At 39.0% G+C, this 23098-nt stretch overlaps 2 protein-coding genes across 8 annotated transcripts in view; one reads left to right on the top strand and one right to left on the bottom strand.

Moving 5' to 3' along the window:
* The window catches only part of TMC1 (transmembrane channel like 1), a 117211-nt gene extending 109507 nt beyond the window's left edge, over positions 1–7704 (bottom strand). For 4 of the 5 annotated variants that reach the window (XM_085212718.1, XM_085212723.1, XM_085212719.1 and 1 more), the window contains exons 1-2: positions 6520–7704; positions 2439–2541 (exon numbers count right to left, since the gene is read on the bottom strand). The gene's annotated coding sequence lies outside the window, so the exon portion shown is untranslated. The remainder of the gene's footprint in view (positions 1–2438; positions 2542–6519) is intronic. The other variant, XM_085212722.1, reaches the window with a different exon arrangement.
* A 115-nt stretch (positions 7705–7819) lies between these two features.
* On the top strand, positions 7820–22623 carry ZFAND5 (zinc finger AN1-type containing 5). Of its 3 annotated transcripts, none has more exons than XM_085212724.1 (6): positions 7820–8047; positions 11316–11473; positions 11877–11991; positions 12399–12496; positions 20607–20732; positions 20988–22623. In XM_085212724.1, exons 2-6 carry the CDS (start codon positions 11323–11325, stop codon positions 21134–21136), a joined length of 639 nt encoding a protein of 212 aa, XP_085068850.1. In that variant the 5' UTR covers positions 7820–8047; positions 11316–11322; the 3' UTR covers positions 21137–22623. The 3 variants fall into 3 exon arrangements, with proteins under 3 accessions (XP_085068850.1, XP_085068852.1, XP_085068851.1); XM_085212726.1 differs by lacking the exon at positions 7820–8047 and adding an exon at positions 9202–9372; XM_085212725.1 differs by lacking the exon at positions 7820–8047 and having other exon boundaries at positions 11263–11473.
* Positions 22624–23098: the final 475 nt, after the last annotated feature.

Raw genomic sequence — 23098 nt, 5'->3', positions numbered from 1 at the left:
TATGATGTTTAGCCTTCCGAAGTTATCAGGACTCTTTTCAGTTATCATAGACCATATTTCTCCTTACATGTAAGAGTTATGTATTACAGACTTTTAAATGCTCCATCTTAGTCATAAAATAAATTTGGTTTCTATACATACAGCACCTTGGAAATACATTAACTACAACTTTGCTAGCTTGCACAAGTCTCCATATGGCAGTATAAACTTTTTCCTTTCCCATTCATTGATCCAGTAATAGCTTCAAGGCATAAGAAGTCTGAGGGCTTTTTTGTGTAAAGGATCTAAGAAGCTTAAAAGGATACATTTATTTATGCCTCTACCAATCCATACTCTTCCTTTCTCTGTGGAAATGCACCATAGCTGAATTTGATCCAATACTATGTTACTCATAAAGTTCCCACAGAACATCACATGAGATCAGAAAGTATGTTCTGAGCAAACTCAAAATTATCCCGGAATTCTTTCCAGCACCAAAAAAAAACCAAAAATAGCAAGTTCCTGAAAAGTCCTATGAGGAGAGATTCAAAGTTTTTTAGAGTTTTTGAAGGTCCTATGATTCTTTGATTCTACTCATAGATCATTACGAGTGGTATCTCTACCAAATATCTCAGAAGTGAGCAAATTATAACCCATATCCAAACTCACAGAATCAGAATCATTTGAGTTGGAAGGGAGCTTTAAAGGTCATCCAGTCCAACTCCCCTTCAATAAACAAGGACACCCACATCTAAACCAGTTTGATCCGAGCCTGGTCCAGCCTGGCCTTGAGCATTTCCAGGAATAGACTTCTACCACAACTCTGGGCAACCTGTTCCAGTCCTTCACTATCCTTATTGTAAAAAAAGAACATCTTTCTTAAACCTAGATTAAATCTCCCCTCTTTTAATTTGAAACCATTCATAGAATCCTAGAATCCTACAACAATTAGGGTTGGAAAGTATATTCAAGGTGATCTAGTTCCAAACCCTTGTTATAGGCAGGCACACCGCACAATGGATCAGGCTGCTCAAAGCCCCATCCAGCCTGGCCTTGAACGCTTCCATGGTCCCTTTGTCCTATCACAACAGAAGCTGCTGAAGAGTCTGTTCCCTTCTTTCTTATAGCCCCTTTTTAGAAACTAGCTTAAAAAAAAAAATCAATTTCTGAAAAGATAGAAAGGTGTCCTGTCCCAAATGAAGTCCTTGCCTTATAAAAAGGATCTTATTATCTCATACAGAAATGAGTAATTTCTGTGCCCTGAAGAAATGATACTTCATATTAGATATATTCTCATATTGATCAAGAAGAGCTACTTTGCTACATCAGACTAAATGAAATGTATTACAAGACAAACTCTCCACAAGCAAAGCTGGATAGACTAGCAAATTCTATATAACTGCACAGGCACAGCTGAAAGAAGGTATCATTATGAGAACTAGGACACGAATTATGCTGTATTAAACAAATCTGAAAATAAACCTGGTTTCATAATGTAGTTTCTCTGCACAATGAAAGCCTCCTATCTCATTATCGGTCACTATCCTCCTTTGTGATAAATGAAAACTTGTGCTGATTCACTACAGCTGAGACTTGGTCACGTTTATGGCTTTCTGTGTCAAGATGTGTGGTTATACAACACCAGAAATCCAAAGAAAAAAAAAAAATCTAGAAAATTAAAATTACCAAGAGAAATGGATGTACACAACAGGCAATGTAGGTTTTTTTTTTTTTCCAGGAAAATCATTGTAAGGAAGACATGACTGAACAGTATGAACAGTTTGTCTTTCTGTCTTACTAAGAAACAAGTAAACAAACAAAAAAACAGCAGCTAAAATTTTGGCTATAATTTTCTAGTGCAGCATGATATCTCTAAGAGAGTCAGCATTGCCATAATTCTCCTCTCAGTCCAGCTCATAGCAATAGTACATAAAAGTACCTTAAACTGTGATGTAATATGAATTAAAATGAGAGATTTACTACATTTCAAATGCTACTGGTTTTTAATCACTTTTTACCAGTCATCATGCAGCTATTCCAAATCTCTACAGAAGTAACTAAGACCAGAATTATGTCCAAGACTATGAAAAATGGAAAAAGAAATACTTAATGGTTCTATATCTATCAAGCCAATTGAGATAAAGGTTCATCATCTATGTTGATGAACGTTTTAAAATGTAACATGCTCCTTTTTCATAGAAGTTATAGACAGCCAAAATTGAAACACAAAATATGAATGGGATACAAAACAAGAAACAACTAGGAGAACTAGGACAAGATCAGCACAAAAGTCACAGACAACTAGTTAAACAGTACCTTTATCTTTACTGAAGTTAAAAACAATGAGATAATAATACAGCAAGAATAACACAGAACAAGGCGATGCACCTAACCATTACTACATGAGGATAGTAACAGTCATTAAGAAAGATACATCACCAATTGCCATAATACCTTACCATCATTCAGATCCGCAGTTGCTGGGGAGCCCCACTTGCAGCAAGGATTTGGAGAGCCTTTCCCAGCAACTCACATATGCACTTCAGGACAAATGACTGGAAACTGCAATAGAAAAATTACTATATAACCTCTGTTTTTTTTTTTTTGTAAGGCGATAGCTTCTGATGGACACTTCTGGAAAGTTATATTTTTAATGAAAATGCAAAATTATATCTACTCATATTACATTCTAAAAATTGCATACTTTCTATATGTAAAACATGTAGGTTTTAAACAGACTGAAATACAAACAGCATATCCCCAGCTTATACTGCATACTTATATTTCTGCACACCTTAACCACATAGACCAGCAAAAGAAGAATCAAGAAAAGGTTCAGAAGACACAGACAAGTGTCCATTCTGATCTGCTTAAAGCTGAACAATTAGTATCACTGTTTGTAACACATGTGAGTCTTGCTTAAAAAGCTCTAGTGTTTACTTTATGAAATAATATATTCTTTCAGATAGCTAGATACATATGAGATCTGAGTTGCTTCTCAGCACATAAGAGTTTAGTCTATGATCACCATGAAATTCTTTTTTTTGCAGCGGACAAGACTTGATGTGACTGACTGACATAGTTCAAATCAGTGGTGTCCAAACATTTTTGGTCATGTGTCCCTATTAGCAAAAGATTTTTGAGCACACACATCCAATATATGTATATTTATAAAGACATATTTCTGAAGTTCTAGCATTTTCCTCTTGCACCATAACAACACAATTTGGAGACCACTTATTTTTAGATTATATGAGTGACAAAAACACTAGAGGTGCTCTAAATGACACCTAGGCTCCTTCAGTGCTGTGCTGTAGAAATCATTTCAGTGTAGAATTCTTTAATACCTGTCCTTGGATTCAGTTTGCCAATCTATCAAGCTCTACTGATTAGATTTCACCTTATGATTTTGATTTTAAAGGAAATTAAATTAGTAGCCACTGAGCAATCCAGTGAAACAAAGCTACCTAAAGCACCATCAGAAAGCAGTTCAAAAGGTTATTAAAGTATCAAATGACTCACAAGACTTCTTAAGGAGAAAAAATGAGAGACAACGGCATGATATGAGAACTCGTCCAAAAAGCAGGCACAGAATAGCCCATGAACTGATACATCTCTGGGAGCTCGTAAGGTTCTGAAAGTTTAAATGAATCCAAAGAAGAATCAAGGCCTCCTCTAGGACTCAAAATAAAGGGCTGAGACATTTTTGTCACATCAAGGTATACCAAATGACAAACTTTCTTCATTTTATTTGTATTAAAATAACAATGTCCATGTTAGAACTGCCCGGGATTTCAGATTAATATAAAACAGAGAGCAGGATTTTCCTGGAAGCCCATTACCACTGCTGTATAGCTCAAAGAAGCATGTGATCAAGCAGCAGATAATAGATGTTCAATTTAATAATTAAAGCCTGAAAGAAACCTGGGATCTGATCGGCTGAGAGGTGATGGCTTTTGCCATGCAGATCAGAGTTTAATGAAGACAGGAGACTTACATGCTCAAACAAGAGTGCATGCAACAAGCTATTTTCACAAAAGCACTCTGTAGTGGGAGTGCTGTGATGGATGGACGGAGTGAGATGAGCCCTTCCTGAGAAAATGGCAGAGGAGATGCAGATCATCCCATGTGGGAAAAAGTAGCTTAGATGTGTGGGGCTCTGGCCAAAGTAAGAGCTCTCAAGTTAGGCCAGAGGAAGGTCACAAAGTGTGCTAGAGATCACTCCATAGGTAAGAGAGCAGATGCAGCTATCATTAATGATTTTTGGAAGTCTGTCACACACCCACATCCTCATCCCAACTTTTAACATGTCCCAACACAGCCCATCCAGGAGATGTCTGAAGGGTGTCACAGGTAACTTCTTGTCATATAGGCAGTAGGTGTGCCAGCCAGAAAGGACACACAGTCAGTGATGCTGTAGTGACCATGGAATGAATACTAGAGTCAGGTTCCTGAGAGGAGCAAGGGAGGAAAAAGAAGATAGAAAAAGGAATAAGAGCTACAAGACAGAAGAAGGTGTGTGGTTTTTTTTTTTTGTGGTTTACATCAGCAAGCAACTAAGCATGACACAGTCTTTCACTCACTCTCCCCCCAGCTAGAGGAGAGAACTGGAAAAAAAAGACATAAATAGAACTCATAAGTAGAGAGAAAAACTACTTACTAAGACAGAAGAGGAAGACAGAAATAATGGTAATAATATAAATACTAACATGTTTACAAAGTGACGCACAATGCTCACTACCTGCTTACTGATGCCCACCCAGTCCCCCAGCAGTGGCTCTCCCCCACCCAACTCCTGTTGGTCTTACTGTCTGGCAGCATGCCATTTTGGGTAAGCTCTCGTGGTTCTATCCTCTTCAGCTCCTTGTGCTCCCCAGCCCTCTATACTGGCAAGACAGTACAAGAAGCTGAAAATGTGAAACACCCTTGGTTTTGTGCAGCACTGCTCTGCAGCAACTAAAATGCCCACCTGTTATCAACACTGATTTTTCTCCCAAAACCAAAACATAGTATCATATCAGACACTACAATGAAAATCAACTCCGTCCCAGTTGAAAACAGCATACTGTTTTAACTACTAATGTACAATGAGAATGTTTGGCCAAGTGGACTTGTTTAAAATACTCTCTCTAGGCAAATCCACCTGCTTTCTCAGATGCGTAGCTTACCTGCAATGCCTCTGAGTAGACAAACATGAAATCCAAAACTACTCCCTTCTTAAGTTGTGGCTTCTAAAGATGGAAATACTCTTTTGCCATCTCAGCTCTTTGTTGCATAATGTACTGGAATTACTCTGGTCTCCTTTTAAGGTCCCCAACATTCCAGACGAGTTAGGAAGTAGCTTACAGCTCTCTTAATGTGCTAGGCTCTTTGAGTTAAGTAAAATGCATTACTATTTCATTATTCCTTTTTTTTTTTTCTTCTTCTTTTCAGTTATGCTGTGGTTTGCTTTGAAGAATGAGAGTATGATTCAGTCACTTAATATAATCAGCAATTTAAATACAAAGTTCTTTTCCATATTGGGGAAATGCTGCAGAATGTTTGCATTCAGTTTCATAAGACACCCAGATCCTGTTGGTAGATTAAATAATAATAATAATAATAAAGAAAAAAAATTACATTATTAGGGCTACCTATTTCCTTTCATACCTTGCACAGGGTAATCGGACCTGGACAATTAAAGGAAACAGATGGACCTAGAAAGTTTAAGCCTTGAAGGAAGAAAATCTCTAGTAAATAAAAATGCTTAGAGTCACAGAGGCAATTGTTCCATAGTTTGTAAAAGCAGACAGCCTCCCAGCTCTGCAGCTTCAGCAGAACTCCATATCTAGAGATGTCATACTCTCAAATGCCCATGCTATCTCCTGTTTTCTATGCCTACTATGTTTCTAAATCAACTTATATACCGAAGTTAGTAACTGGAAGACAAGCACACTTGCAAAGGTCCTTAGTAACAAATTCTCCCATTCTTCTGAGACTCCTTGCCCTTGAGACAAACTTTGCTGATAAATCTACTAAAAAACCGCTCTGTTATTTAAGAAGAAGCCTTTCCTGGAAGAAGCCAGAGAAGTTGATAGTTTTCATCCTCTGCCCTGCTATACTATGAGAGGTGGTGATTGCTCTCCAGTGCTATTAGTAGATCAGCTTTTACTTTGACATTGAGACTCTAAAATCTTCAGTTTTGGTCACAAACTCTCTGCAAAGGACAAGTAACACATGCTTCAACTTCTTTTCCACTTTTCCCCTCGAAGTGACGAAGTTACTCACCCCTTGAGAGCGCTGCTTTCAAAAGAGTTCTCTTCTGCACTGTAAGTCAAATAGCACTTACATTTTTTTCCTCATAACAGATGGAATTATTTTGTGCTGACATCGAGGCCAGCCCAAATGTTTCAGATAACAGAGGAGATGCTCCAAATACTCATCACTGTTCTGTAGCAATAAGACTTCTGCAGCAAACACAGTGACAGCAGCCAGTGCTACTTCTGCAGAGTGCTATATTGCAGCACAGCACAATTTCACCTAACTGAAAGCAATACGTACCTCAGAGAATTCTGGTCCTCAGGAGACATCTTTCCCACAAGCAAGGAAGATCAGCTCCCAAAGGCATGTCAGGCCAAAAAAAAAAAAAAAATTTCAGTAATGCGTTTTCCACAGTGCTGTGCATTTCAAACCTAACCATTTTGGGGTTAAGTAGTTAAGCAAAGGCTCATAAATATCCAATATAATGATCTCCAAGTATCCTCAATACAGGTAGAAGCTGCATTTAAAGCTGAACTGCTCAGAATATTTATCAAAAGCTACTTCGTGTTTTACAGCTGAAGATCTATCTTCAAGTATGTAACGCCTGGATGAACAGAAGTACTGTCCCTTTCACAGACTTCCTTAAAAATAATTTTGGCCTTAGTTTACAATGATAGAGCAAACAACGATAGTACTCATCCTCCCATATGAGTTTTTAAGGCACAACTACCCTGTGCTGCTCTCTATAAGAGCAGGAAGCCTAAAGAAATAAGATTCTCAGAAACACAGCATTGCTGAGGTTGGCAGGACCCTTGGGACCACCTGGTCCTACCCCTGCTCCAGCAGAGACACACAGAGCAGACTGCCCAGGCTTCTGGAGACCTCCAGAAGGCTCCACAGCCCCGGGGCAGCCTGCGCCAGAGCTTCCTCGCCCACAGTAAGCAAGCATCTCTTCTGCTCACACAGACTTTTTATTCTCTTTCCTTTGACTTTTGTCCCAGTCCCACGGTGCCCACAGCGACGCCACCCTCCCACCCAGCTGGGTGCCCTCTTCTCTGCGCACGAAGGCGCAGCAGCACCCAGCAGGCGTGGCTCTGCTCTCGTCTCCCTGGAAACACACGCTGGGCGCAAGCCAGCACAAAAACGCGTTAACTCGAGGTCCGATCACGCACAAATTCACCAGCCATAACCTAAAATTCAATCCCTCCCTGCCAGGAGGTAACACGGCTGCGCCCAGCACTACTTCTTTCCGAGGGGGCAAGCCCAAGCAGGGTCCCCAACGGCCGCCCTTCCTCCCGCTCGCGGCGGCGGCCCTCAACCTGTGACGTCACCGCCACCCGCCGGGGGGCCGGGCTCCGCGCGCAGTGGCACCGCGCGCCCAACGCACGCGTCGGACACACAAAACCCAACGCAGGCGCCCTACTGCTTTCCTGCCCGCCGCTCTCTTCAATCCGCTCTTTCTCGCAGGAATACGCATGCCCCGACAGAGTGAGGCGGAGTCGAGGGGGAGGAGGACGGCTAGAGGAAGAAGGAGGAGCCGGAGTCGGAGCCGGAGCCGGGGCGAGGGAGTGGGCTCCGCCTCCTCTCCTTCTTCTTCCTCCTCCTCCTCGCCGATCTGCGACTCCCGCCTGCCGTTGCTCTCCGCCCTCCCCGCGTACAGCGTGCGGCTCGCCTCCCGCCGGCGCCGCTGCCACGGCAGCCGCGGAAACAAAGGAGGAGAGAAGCGGCGGCGGCTGTACTCCCTGGAATCCCCGGACACTCGCTATCCCGGCAGCGGCCCGCAGCCCTCTCCGACACCCGACGCGGAGCTTCCGGCCGCCGGCACCAGGTGGGTGGGCGCGGGGAAGGCAGCGAGGTCCGCTCCGAGGGCATCTCGCCGGGGTCGGGGAGGTTCGGGACCGCCCGCAGCGGCACAATGGGGGGCGCGGGGCCGGCGGCGTCCGGGCCGTGACTCAGGGCTTTGCGTGCGGCTCGGGCAAGGGCCCGCCCCCGGGGTTGGCCTCCGGGTCTGGCGGCCGCAGGGCTCCTGTGCGCCGGTACCCTTGGGGAGGGGGCAGAGCGGGCAGGAAGAGCGCGGCGCACTCCGGGCGCTTGGCAGCGCCGGCCTCTTTGTCTGGCGCTGCGCTGGGCCTGTGCCGCGCTCCTCCGCGGCGCCGCGCTGCCAGGACTTGGCTTTTTCTTTGTAACGGCGGTCCTTCGGGCGGCGGGGTACGTAGGCTAGCGGGCCCCAGGTTTTGCGATCGGTTTGTAAGCCATCGCTTTGGACCGCCATCCGGTCACTAACGTTAAAATTCGAACCGACGAAGGGCGGTGTCGGGACTCGCAGCGTGACCTCAGAGCTGGGCCGAGACTCCCCGCCCCGCTGCCCGGCCCTGAGGGACCGCCCGGGGCGACGCGCGGGGTGGATAGCGCTGCTTCCGTGCTGCTAGGGCGCGGGGCAAAGCAGCGGCGTCCCTTGGGGCACGGCTAACCCCTCCGGGAGGCAGAGCGAATTTTATTTTCCCCCCCGCAAAAGGGAAGCCGGTCCGGCCGTTGTTAGCCTCCTGCCGCGGGAGGTCGGGGGCCTTACGGTGAGCCGTGAGGCCCGTTGTAACACTCGCAGTGTCTGGGACTGAAGATGGCTGTTGGGGATGACGAGCCGGTGATGCTGCACTTCCCTGATTGAATTTCAGTCTTCTCGTTCTCTCTTCCTTTAGAAAGGAAGCTGCGGTCCTGTTAATCAGATTTCATATCTTGCTCTTGCGGTGGGTGTATGTGTGGCTGCCTCGGCCTTGCGGACTGTATGGAGCTGTCAGCCCTTGGAGATATAAATAGAAGCTGATTTCAGAGGCCCCTGTTGACAGGGTTTTGTGTCTGAGCCTCCAGCTCAGCCTGTCACATTGCAGCCTTGTGACAGGCGGAAGCTAATTCGCTCGCCCATGTGATCTGCGCTTCTGAGAAATATTGAGGAAAGCAGTGCACATGTGATGGCACTGGGAGTTGGCTTTTCAAAGGAGTGGAGCTATATCTGTAGGAACACTTTAGCTAGGTGTTCCAGTAGGGAGGAATTGGGAAAGTGTGTAATTTGTCTGGTCTGAAGACCTTGTTTCTGCTGTTGCTGGTTCAGAACCTGATACAGCAAAACTTAACGTACTGGATAGTGGATTCCGCTTGGTAAGTGTTTTGTAACTGTTTACCTGTGTGTGCGATAAATAAAAAAGAAATGGTTAGAGCTGGACCTTCTTCAGAAGCCTGAAAAACACCTTTTCTGAAGGGCTGGGCAACAGCTTGTCTTTTCTGTTAGGGGTCTATATTTCAAATAATGGAAGAAGCTACTAATCAAGTAGCTATCAAGGCTTGCTGTTTGTAGTATTTTAAAAACGATGTTAGCACCTAAAGCTGGATACTTCAGGTAGTAAAATGATTCACAAGATGAATCTGATTCACAGCTTGAATCTAATCTGAACTGGAGCATGCCAGTTGAGAGTGATGGTGGCAGCATATATGATAGTGTTTTGAGCTCACCTACTTAACAAGAGGGTAGAAATGGGCTCTTTGTTTTTCTCTAAGCGTAAACCTAGAATGTAGATGAGAGGTTTTAGATTTCTGCGTAGTTTAATCACGATTTCTGCTGACTTCCGTGTCTGACATGTAGGGCTGTAGAAATGCAGTGTTGTTGAATGTTTTATCAAAGTGTGAAGTTACGTAGTCCTGAAATGACTACCTGTACCAACACAGCTATATTTATAGCTGGGGAAAAAATCAGGTTCCGTAATCACCTGCAGGAAAAAAAATAAATAAATTGCCTCCTGTTTCTGAATTACTTTTCTCCTAGAAACTTAGTTTAATTGGACAAAGGCTGCTGTCAGTTGCAGCTATTGAAATCTGAGTTTACTAATTGCTGTGTGGCATTTATTAATTGTAAAAAGTGTTTTTCTGTGCAGCATAAAAAAATGTGCTTTCAGTGTTCTTGAGTTCTCACAAGCATCAGCTGTGAAATATCTCTTATTTGACTTTTCCTGAGTAGGAAGGCTGTCATCTAGAGAAGACATGAAAATATCTCCACATGCTAAGTATAGTGCTTCTAAATCTTGTGAAGTGCAATATTCTTACATGTCCTCAATTTGTATTACATTGCTTGATTTCAGTGCTCAAGTTTTGAGCACTGTAGTTTTGTAAATCAAGGGTTTTGTTTCTGTATCAGTTTTTCTGCTCACCTTGCTTTGCTGAGGTTCACAAACAGTGAAGGGGAAGTATTGTTATTGTAACTACTGCAGTTTGCATTATGGAATTAGGTATTGTCTATTGGAGGGTTCAGAAGTCTTGCAATAACTTTATTACAAATAATTTACATGGCTCTTTTGAAAAGTGTCAGCAGCATGATGGGATGTACTTGGGAAAGCAAAGTCAGGTCTAATCTTATTACAGAAATACTGTTTAGATTCTGTTGAAGAGGCTGTTGTGCACTTGTTGTTGCCAGTTAATACTCAGTATCAACTTTCATACACAGCCTGAGGAGTATTTGATGCCTTGTTTTGGAAACTTCTTTTAAAGATATGAATACAGTTTTAAATGGCTGTTGCCAATACTTCAGGGATCCTTATTGTTCTTTTTAACAAATGGACTGTGGAAGTCAATCCTGCTAGTAATGAAATAAATGTCAAAATGTTGCAAGATCAACGTTATTGAAAAAGTGGGTGGTTCTGAATGGGATTTGGTAAAAATGAGCTGTTGGTTGCCAAAACGGTACAGCAGATACAAGGTTGATCTTGCTTATTCTGAATATCCATGCTAATGCTCACAGGTTGATAATGAAGGGCTTTTTGGCCATCAATTGAATTTGGTCATAACCTGTACGCACAGCTCAATGTCTGACAAGCATGCTGCTTCTCAGTATCAGCATGATAATTTTTTTCTTGTCTTAAAGATATGTAATGATATTACTTAGCAATACAACTGTAGTATTGAATGACTCATTAATGTCCATGAATCTCTTTTTAAGAATGCTGATATCATTTTATGGGAGCAGGGTGAGCAGACGTGCTTTAATTCTGTAACCCTGTAATTGATTTTGGTGACATGTCCGCTCCTAATGCAGTTCTTGCTTTTATTTACAGCATCAAGATGACTCAGGAGACAAACCAGACCCCAGGGCCTATGCTGTGTAGTACAGGATGTGGATTTTACGGAAATCCTAGGACAAATGGGATGTGTTCTGTTTGCTACAAAGAACATCTTCAACGACAGCAGAACAGTGGCAGAATCAGTCCAATGGGTAAGAGTTTACAATATCCCTGTTTTCTTGGTTTTGTTTTACTTTATTTTGAATTAAAACATACAAGTGATGAAGAGGAATCCCATAACACGTTTTGGGAGAACTTCTGAATACCATATACTGAAACAATGAATTTCAAGAGTATACTTCTTCAAAACACAGTAAAAATAGGAACGTGTTTCTGTGTAATATGTTGTGATCCTCCCTTAATTTTCTTCTCCACTTATTTCTATTGTCAGTATGTTCTTGCATGATCTCTTACATGGTATTACAGTTATTAGTAATATAGTCTGTCTTTTAAGTAAGAAGTAGTGTGCAATATAATGAATAATGTATGCAAGAATATTTGTCTAATGTATTCTACAACTTGTTTATAATGACTTCTTAAATTCTTGTTTTGTAGGACCAGCCAGTGGTTCAAACAGTCCTACCTCAGACTCTACATCTGTTCAGAGAGCAGATACTACTAACTTAAACAACTGTGATGGTGTTGCTGGCAGCACATCTGAAAAATCAAGGTAAGATGAAAGTATTACTTTGAGTTTCAGATGAGCTGTGAGTATGTAGCAAGTTAATGATTGGCAGTAACTTTAACCCACTTCACTGAATTTCTTAGGAGCAGAAGGCACACCTGACAGTGCTTTTCTTTATAAATATTTGTAAATGACTAGTGATGAAAATGTTTGGTGTTGTACTTCTGCATTTCCAGTTTATCTGGAGAAGTATTTGCTGCAGATCTGACTATTTTCTTCTGTGGGGAACTAAAATAGAATCAAAACGTATTTTGAAGATAGTAGAAGCAGGAATTCGGAACGTGCATCAGGACTAATGAAACAAGTAGTCTATTGATGGGTTTGGACATCTTGAGCTTTTATTATGTACTTAAAACTGATGTAAAATTACATGTTTCACTGTACATGAACAGAAATGTGCCTGTTGCCACTTTGCCTGTAATGCAGCAAATGACAGAAATGAGCATTTCAAGAGAGGAGAAAGTAACACCGAAAACAGAGACTGAGCCAGGTATGTTTGCGGAGTAATGTGGGGTGTGCTGGTGACTTAACAGAAGTTGACAGAGGAGACGTCCCATTGTGATGGTGGTGTCTTCAGGAATTGTTAAGAAAGTTAATGATGTGTTTTAAATAATTTAAAATTATTTAAGAAAGTTAATAATGTTTTAAATTGTTTTCCCTTTGAATCAAGAAAAAATGACTAGTGCTAGAATATAGCTTTAAGTTGCACATTCAGTGTTAGTTAAAAACAAACTGACACCTCTAAAGATAGTTCTGACTCCTAATCCTTTTTTTTTTTTCTGTTTTGGCACTCAACAATTGCATTTAAGGTAGAGTTTTCAATTTTAAAGTCAAAGATTTCTATGCATAATCTGGCAGTACAACTCCTGGTGACTCATGGCAGTCAAAATGGCTTGTTGGGTTTAAGGAATGGAGTTCTTACGAATTCTGTTCTACAGAGAAATGAGAGTGGGGGAAGTACTTAAAAATGCTGACAAAAATGGTTCCAGGTTCTTTAAATAGTTGAGAAATCAGTAGATATAATTAAAGCATTGTTATGTGGATGTAGGATACTTAAAGCTGGGAATTAATCTTCAATTTAGATGTTTTGTTCTTGCGTTGGAAGGTTGTAGCTGTCGTGATTAAACTTAAAAGTGCAGACTGCTTGGAGGGAGGCAGGAAAGGGACTGCAACTGAGAGATTGAATTCATTTATTAATCTACTTGAATGAATACCTTAATGCATTCATTCTGTACTTATATGTATCTCCTTTTTTTATGTAACAGTTATGAAGTATTCTTAAAACAGAAGCTGATACTTGGTAAATTTAAACTGAAGATAGAATTAATGTTTTTCACTTACAAAGTCACGTATAAAATGCAAAAGACACTACTACTCAGCACTGGATATAAATGATTTTTAACTAATTCTGGTTTTGCCCTAACAACTGATATTTAATTGCTCATTTTTTCTACAGAGGGTTTTATCGTTTGCAACTAGTCTTGCTGAGTTGAGATTCTGTGACAAGAGCTAAAGTCCATTTCAAAAATGTATTTCTTGTTCTGTACAGAGTAGATTTCTTTACTAATTTTAATTTATTATAACTAATGTCAAAGCTCGACTATGATATTTATGAACCGCTAGTGCTTTAAGATTCCCTGCCTGAACTGGTGTCAAGCAAGCCAAAGAAATGCATAAAATGGTAGCAACGGTGAAGTACTAAGTGAATTTACTCTTACTGAAACTGCCTATAGTAGCCTGTCATTTTGCTGTGTGTAACAAACAACCTTCAGTTTCAGACCCAATACCTGCGTTTTTTTTTTCCCCTTAACAAGTGAGCTGTATGATAGCTGGTGTCACCTGCTTCTCTGTTTAGAAAAAAGGGGGAAAAATCCAAAAGCAGCTCAAGATACTGTTGTATTTTTTCTAAGTAATCTTGCAGGTTGAAAGCAGTAACAATTGTTGCAAGTTGATGTAGGGATTGGTGAGAGAACTGCCACAGAACTTAAATGTTTCTGGGGAAACTTCTGGAACAAAACTGCCTACCTTAGTATGTTTTGCAGCCTTTCAGTGCTTTAAGAAGATTATTATAAAGATAGAAAGAGACATTGTAAAAAGTTGGGTATTATTATTTTAAACTAAAAAAGAGTAGGTTGAGATTAGACAGTAGGAAGAATTCTTCAATTTAGTGTGATAAGGCTCTGGCACAGGCTGCCTAGAGAAGATGTGGATTTCTCATGCCTCATAGGCATTCAGGGCCAGGTTGGATGGGCCCTGGGCAGCCTGAACGGGCAACCCTACCCTTGATACGGTTATTGGAAATGGTGGGCTTTGGGGTCCCCTTCAACCTTCTCTGTGTGTTTATGATACCCATAAGACCTTCTATCTTGCATGCAAGAAAATATGGCCTAGGTTTCAGAATCCCTGTTGGGTCTGAACTGGTTGCACTTTTCTTCTCTTCCTTTTTTCAGTAACATTCAGTGTGTGATGTTCTCTCTTTCTGAGGCGGAGGTGAGACAGAAGTACACAATAATTCATAACAACAAAGCTGATACAACTCATAGAAAGTAACTGTCTGAGATAATACCACAGTCTTGAAGTCTAGTTCTGAGCACAGTCTGACCCTAGGAACTGAATTTATAACTGTTTACAGGTAGTAGTATAGAGCATGAACAACATAACCTTCAAGTAAAGTACGTCTCTCCTTTTAACATCTTCAGTGACGTAACGTTGTGTTTTTTTTCTGCCAGAACTTCATTAGGAAGAGAAATTTTCAGTGTTTCCTTTGCAAGCCAGAAAGCTATAAATAATTACGTTTGGCAACTGATCTAATTTTTAACAATGTGTAATTTAAATTAAGAAGCTGCTGAAGTAGGGAACAGTAAAGCTTTCCAGGCTTATCCTGCTTTATTTTTGTTTTTATTTTTTTCCCAGGTTGAGGTTGCAAACTGGATTCTTATTCAGATAAATCAAGGCTTAAAATAGTCATATCTTAACAGTTGAAGGAAAAGATGCATGTCAGATGTAACTGACCCAGTTGGTTGTAATTGTCATGTCTAGCGCACTGTATTTTCTTCTGACCTGTAATTTTGTAGTTCAACTGTATTATTTCATATTTGAACAGTGGCGTATGTTGTCTAGTTCCCTATATGATGAACTACTCAAGTCAGAAATCTAAAGGCCTCTGTGTGTAAACTCCACTTTCTAAGTGGGCACTATTTACGTAATATTCATAGGCTTTTGACCTGCTTTTACACTTACTATTATTAAGGATTATAGTACAGAATTTATCCAAAGCATTCTAGAAATTATTCATAGCTATTTGTTTTTTCATTTTGTGGGTTTTTTTTCCTTTTGTGGATTACAGGAATTCAGTGCCAAACCTAGTTTGACTTCTTTCCCTTCTTTGTATTATACTATCAGAGCAATATACAGGAATTCAGCAAGTTGGTGAGGCATAGCGTAGCTCTTCCTTATGAAACCTGATTTGTTCTAGCAGGCATGCAAGTACTAGTAAAAGTTACTTAAAAAAGAGAAAAATGAGTTGTATATTAGGCATTAAAAAAAACCGTTTTGAAAACACGTGCATTTAAACATGTTATTTCAAGTTACGGTATGTTTTTAGCACTTTTTGTGGTTTTGTGTCTTTCCATGGTTCAATTATGAGTCTCCTGTCAAGTGTCTGTTACCAGACATGATTGGTATCAGCATGTATGTTAGTGACTTTTGTTTTGTTTTTAATGCATTAGTACCCTAATTTTAGAGAGCAGAGTATGATGTCACAGCTATGGAGTAGTATGGCATGTAATGAAAGTGAATGCGGAATTGAAATGTCTGTGTTCTCATGAAAAGTATTTTAAAAATACTCAGATAACTGCTAAACTACGGCCTAATTCCATCCATGTTGCAGGTTGTTTCTGTTTTTGAAGTAATATTTAATGAGCTTCAGAAGGTAGTGGAAGATGGTGTTTGACTCACTTATCCTCTGACTCAACAAAGCCAAAATGATTTTTTAGTGTTATCTTGCATTCAGGTTCAGATCATGTTATGAGGGTTGCTCTAACTTAATTGTAGATCTTGTCAGTGTGTGTTGCAGGTAATAGTGTAAGATGCTGAACAGACTGCTGATGAAATATGGTAGGCTTGAGATGATAACTGTGGTACTCATTGGATTTTTATGCTGTAATAATTGCTTTGTTAATTCTGATTTGGTTTTGCATGTTAATATTTTACCATGTTTTTCACGATCGTTTGTTTGTAGTCATTAATAAAGTCACCTGATACAACAACTTTTTGCATTTTGCATTTAAAATAGTCAGTTTATCTTCATATTACCCATGTCTACTGTAATATGTGTAGATAGCCCTGCTTTATATAATTCTGAAATTGGCTTGAAGTCTTGGAAAATAGAACTGAGGGCCCAACCAGTGGTCCTGTGCTTGTTGCTGATAGAATACTGTTTTAACTTCTTAACTGAAATGTTTATGGTAGATCATGTCTTCATGGTGACCAAATTAAACTTTGTGTGATGTGTAAACCAGGATGTCTTTACATTAATAAAATATTTAAAATATTTATATGCTTGTTAGTTGGGCATGTGGGAAATAAGTTACATACTGCAGAATATATTCATTCTCTTGCCTGTGAAATTAGAAGTGAAGTTTATTTTTCAGCCTTTTCATTTTTGGCTCCTAGATTGCCATAGCAGTTCTGCTTTCTGAAAAATAAAAGCATTTACTTTCAAGAAGCTTGACAAAGCATAACAAGGACTGTTCATCTTTTCAAATTCCAATTTTATATACTAGTCCATTATGTTTAAAACAAAATAAGAGGATTTGGTAATCTGCAGTTTCTGCTCTGGTACTGCAGATTTTAGTCTACTGTTTTTCTGATTACTCCAGACTTTATCTCCACTCTTGTCTATTTTGTTTTTGCCAGTTCTGTGTTGGCCAACGGAATTGGTTTCATGAAGTTAAGACATCTATATTTTTATGCTTTCATGACTGACTTTGCTATTCCAGCATGGTTATCTACTTAGTAATTGTATGATAGTTGTGCAGTTTTAGCTGCTGGAATCCTGTGCTGTGGTTAACTTACACGTAGTCAGAAAATAAGTTTCTAAAATGTTGGTGTTAGTTGAGTGGCCTTTTTCTGATTGCTTTTAGTATAGGGAGGGTCAAAGAAAAATAGATTTGTTTTTCAACTGAAAATAATCAAATGAATACCTTTTCATGTGAAAAATCTGAAAAATAATGATAGTAGGCATGATCTTCTGCAGCAGCTATGTTTGCATAAGCAAAACTACTGTCCATTTTGAAAATGCAGTTTCCACAGTGTTTTTGAAAAAGTCACTAAGGCTTAATAGTTTGGTCAGATAAGAGCATTGTTCTCTTTAGGATCTGTCCATGTTTGGTTGAGTGTCATGGTGTGGCATGTGGCTGACTTCATTCATCAGCAGCATCAGTATTCCCACATGCCTTTTGTGACTTATCTTCAGATTATACATGAAAGAAGCTTTCCCAGAGTCATGATGCAATACCTACATTGGTGGGCTTTTTTGGACACCTCTAATATTGGGATTATGTTACTCTTTATTACCTAGCAGATGTGTGGTAGACTTCTCTGTGTGATGGTAATGCAGCTTATAACAGCTATAGATAACTATAACTTTGGTCTGAAATGATTAATAACGTTCACCCAGTTCTGAAGATCTTCTGATGTTATTCCTAAGTTTTTTCAGCCTTGTAACAGAAGAATTAGTCTGGTAAAATTCAAGTGGAGTAAACCTGATCAGTTAGCTTTTTTAGCCAAAGCTTGGTAAGGGAAATGACCACAGTGATAGAGATGGTTTTGTGCCAGCAGAAACTCAGCTAAAATGATAGAACATCTTTTAGTAGTATGGAGCTTAATTCATCCAAACAGGGATATTGTTACTGAGGAAGCTGGTCTGCAGGTAAAAGTAACCATTTTTTTTTTGTACTTGCAGTTCTTGTCCAGTGATTTAATCCCTGATGATCATATTGCAATTATTTGAAGCACTAATTATTTTTGGATAAATAATACTACAGCACTTGCCTGATGGGGAGATTCCTTCTTTTCAGAAGGAAAGTACTTACTTTTAAAGAAATAAACTGTATGTTTCAATTTGAATTCAGGGAGCTCTGCCCCATCTTATTTATTAAATCTTTACTGCCTTTGCTCTGCATGTTCTACTTTTCCTTCTTTACTGAACACATTTTAGTTGTGCAGGAAAGATACTGTTCAGCAACTTACTTGGGAAATGGGCCTCTGCAGTTTCTTAGGACTGTTTTCTTCTCTTCCTGGTTCCTGTGCTGCTACGTGTGGCTGTGAACACTTGGTGCAGGTTCCTTGAACAGAGGAGAAAGGGTACCTGCAGTAACTGTAATGTTCTCACTGAGATGGATTTGTTCTCATTTGCTTACTTGTGAGCATGTTAGGCAGTGATAAAGGTTGTTTTTTTCTTGCTCTTAGTGCATGCTGTGAGTGACTTCAATTATTTAGGTCATTCTTGATTTGCCCCTTTTATCCATTTTCTCTTGCATCTGACTGAAACTGCATGTAGCCTCTGAGGGCTCATACTGTGAATTGGTTCTTATGCAGATGAAGCTTCCCTCTGGCTAGTTGCACAGCAAATTGCAGTATGTAGAAATATTTCTGTTTTTTTCTGTCATGGCTTACGTTTATCCTTGCATTTTTAAACAAATTAACAGTATAGCAAATCTAAAAGGAGTTTGACTGTTTTTTGGATGTTGCCTGTTTTCTTTAATGCCATAACTGGTGCTTGATAGCACCCAAGAGTTGTATGCTGTTTGTCATATCAATGTGCTTTGGCTTGTTTTGGTCAGAGCTCTTACATGGATTGACTGATACCAACTACTGCTTTCTTTGGAATTGAAAAATAAGCTCAAAGCATCATAACTGGAAACCTAGAAAATGTTAATAAATCATAAATACAAATAAGTTCCCTCAAAAAACATAGCAGAGGTTACTCCAAAAAAGTACTGACAACAGTAATGATTGTAGTGCAAGTCCTGTAATATTTTGTTACTCTTGGATTAAGCAATATACCAAACACTTCACCATTTTTTTTAGAAAAAGATCTCTACAAGACAAAAAATATAATAAAGGACCTTTATAATCTATTAGAACTATTAAACAAATGTTTAAGAAAATATTAGCAGCATATTACAGTCTTACTGTATAAAATTTTGGAGGTTTGAATGGTGAATACTTCTTGTTATCTCTGAGAATTAGAACTTGTCACTTCTAAATCTTACTTAGACCCCAGACAGGAATTCACAGCCTGTCTTCCATAGTGAATTGTGAAGCTTTCAAGGTGTTGGGGATAGTAATGATCTTTTATTTTTCATAACACATACAAACATGATAATATAAAGAAATTAATAATTTTTTTTATTGTGAAGATAGGAAAATAGCATTTGTGTCTGAAAATTCTAAATTCTCACAGGAACTAAAAAAAAAAAATCTGAACTCAAACCTCATTTGTATGCATAAATTTCATTACAAATACGTTTTTAAGGCTTGTGTACTTTGCTTATTCTGTAAGCAAAGTATTTTGTAATTTGCTCCTTGTATTTTAAAATAATGCATATCATGAGATAGCTGGGAGTTCTCAGGAAAACTGTGCTAGGAATGGGGTTCATTGGTTATATGTGTCAGAGATAGCATTAAAATATACATCCTGAGCTTTCTTCCATGAGGATTGTATATAAGTAAAGAGGATGTTAAAGCAACAACAAAAATACCCTTTAATTTGATGAGAATAATTTTTAAAGGAAAATAAATAGATTCATGCAAGTTCTGTGAATGAAAACGTTTTTTTTGATAACTTGAGTAAAATGTCACTGATTCATTTTTTCACTTGCTTCTGTCATGAACACAAGTCAATTTTTGCTACACCTGCTTGCATTTTAAAGCCAAATACAGCACAAGAATGCAGATACTTAGTGTGAAAAATCCATACTTCATTCTTCAAATTACTGAAAGCGTCTTAATAAGATTCTTTTGTATGATATGTTTTACAGCAGTATTCTGGATCTGTCCCAAAATCAGTAGTTTGCTGTGAGCTTAGTGAATTGTTTCGGGTTTTGGTTCTCTTGATTTCAGAGTATATAGTGGCAGAGTAACCAGTATTGTGACAGTGACATACTACTGGCAAATTCATTTTCTATCTAAAGTATGTTCCAGTTGATGACTTCCTCTGTAGGTATCATCTCTGTTCAACTATTTTGCACGTGTTAAAATAGTAAAAATATTATAAGAAATTTTACGTGATTGTGTGGTTGTTCTTAGTATTGAATGTACGTGCAACTTTGGGTATACATTAAAAATACCTTTAGATTTTCTGACTAGTAAAACTGTAGAGAAAATCTGACCCAAAAGGGGAACTTGCAGTGTACTTAAAAAATCTTTGAGATTTACTTTTTCATAGTCTAGTCTGTGCAGTACTTCAAACAGCCTGTTTAGAGTCTTAGTAGTGGGAAGTAATCTTTCAGAAATGCATGGTTGCTACTGTATAGTTAGATATGGTCATAAAAAGTAAAAAATTTAACCTTTCTATTCTTCACTTGCTTTAACAGTTGTTACTCAACCAACCCCGTCAGTTTCTCAGCCTAGTACTTCACAAAATGAAGAGAAAGCTCCTGAACTTCCCAAACCAAAGAAAAACAGATGTTTCATGTGCAGAAAGAAGGTTGGCCTTACAGGTAGGAGAATACTTAGATGCTGAACAGATCTGTAATAATATAGTTGTCTCTTAAAAGATTTAACAATGAAGTTGATCACAAAATCCAAATTACTTACAAATGACATGTTTTGGAAATGTGTTGTTTTTTGTTAAGCTGTTGTATGTCAGAAGAGTCACACATATATGACTTTCTTCTGTAGCAACTAAGCCATTAACTTACACCTTACTTAAATACAAAGCTTCCTAATGATGATGCATATTTTTCTTTGTACAGGATTTGACTGCCGCTGTGGAAACTTATTTTGTGGACTTCACCGTTATTCTGACAAGCATAACTGCCCCTATGACTACAAAGCAGAAGCTGCAGCAAAAATCAGGAAAGAGAACCCTGTGGTAGTGGCTGAAAAAATCCAGAGAATATAAATGGGACTGCTTATGGAAAGACTGACTTTTTGGTTTTGTTTATAATATACCCTAAGAAAATATTGAAGAGCAGGTGCATGGCCATTTTCCTTTGATGTTCTCCAAAGTTGTTTTGTTTTTGTTTTTTTTCAGTCTTGTCTGTCTTAATGTTATTTCAGAATGTTTGGGTGTTTGTTACAGGCAGGATTGGATAGGTACAGCCCTTGAAAATATGTATGCCCTCCTTAGAATATAGCTGAATGATCAGAAACCTGCACAGGAATACACATGCACAGAGGACAGACTCTTTAGTTCACGTGTGCCAAACAGATGTATGCTATCTGCATGTTTGCAGCAGATCTGCCTTTTGAAACATCTGAGGTATATAATCTTTGGCTAGTGTTATGTGCCTGTTTTGGAGAAGGATACATCAAAAAGGCTGGCAGTCTACTTCTGTCATTAAATATGTCATTCTGGTTTTAGTTGCAACACTCCATTGTTTTCTACCAGAATTTAAGCTATGTAGAGAGGTCTGCCTTTCCAGTAAGATGAGTGTTGGTGCCATGTTTAAGAATGTAACTTAGCAGTTGCATTGAGAAAAAGAAGACACTTGTGAGAACACTGTTTTAGAATCAATTATATTAAGTTTGGAACCGTGAAAGGAAAGGAAGTGTCCTGTTGGGGTCTTACAAAACAGTCTGCAACAGAACTGTCTGCTTTTTCTTGCTTAGCAAAAACTGTTGTGTAAAACAATGTTGTAAGATTAGTTTACAAAACACAGGTTACATATATTTTTAGACATACCAGAACGGCTCTATCGAGTAACATGTATCTGAGTAATTTGCTGAAGTATTAGAGTGGTTTATCACATACGACTTACATTCAGTGTCTTCTGAGTTCACAGTAATATTACCACTTTTTTTTCTAGTTTTAATGTAACGGTTGCACCACTTTGCATGGAAAACCATACCTGACATAGCTACTGTAGACCTTTGTGGTAGCTGGAACCACTCTCGAAGGGCTGCTTTATCATTTTTAATTGTACTTGGGTGTAGGACTGTAGTGTTCTTGGGTGTATTGCATGGGCTGCATTATCTACAGCATTGTACAATAACAACTCTAGAAAAGGCAGTATACTTCACTGATGCTTGTCTGGTAATATCACTTCTGTGTTATAATGGAAGGTTTTTTTGTGATGTATGAAATTGTTTTTTATATAAATAAGAACAGTTTAGACTAGTGTTGTGGTAATGCCTGTTCTCATCTGTAAATAGTTACATATGTACACAAGATACTACTTTTGAACTTCTGATTTTTCAATGCAATGTTCAGTCTTAGTTTATATTTCACTATTAAAATGTCTATTTTTGCTTTAACATTGTTTGTTCAGTTATTAGATATGCAGACATGTACAGATAGTTCATATTTATGTATTGCATATAATCACACTAGCCAACAGCTATGCTTTGTTGTATTATGTAAATAATAAAAAAATGTACAGAAGGAAATTTCTTTTGTGATTGTTCATTGGTTTTAGTTACTGCTGTAATCTAAAGGTGATCTTGCTGAGATTGGATGCTGAATTAATAACAGGTTTGCTTGGATGTCCTCTTTTTGCTTAAGCCTGATTGTATCTCACTTTAATTTGGATAGAAGTTTTTTTTAACACGCTTCTCTCACTTCAGCAAGTCATGAACTACTTGATGGACAGATGCCAGCAAACCGGTGTGCTTAGAGAGAGGGAAGTGTTAATGATGATCTCCAAAAATTGTAAGCTCTTTTTTTTTTTTTTTTTCTCCTACGAATTGTATTTCTAGTGGATCTGTGGTAGGTAATAGAACCACAGTAATGACAATATCTTCAGCAGATCCAGGCAGGATTACTTTCAGGGCTGGCATCTGAATGGAGTTGTTATATAAGCCAGATTTATCCTTCTTCGTTAGAAAGTGCAGAACACAGAGCATGTGTTAACTTGAAAGAAGT

Source organism: Meleagris gallopavo, chromosome Z (genome assembly GCF_905368555.1).
Source record: "Meleagris gallopavo chromosome Z, MGAL_WU_HG_1.1, whole genome shotgun sequence".
Classification (NCBI taxonomy): domain Eukaryota; kingdom Metazoa; phylum Chordata; class Aves; order Galliformes; family Phasianidae; genus Meleagris; species Meleagris gallopavo.
Note: the sequence above shows the minus strand (reverse complement) of the source record. Positions and strands in the feature narration are given on the sequence as shown.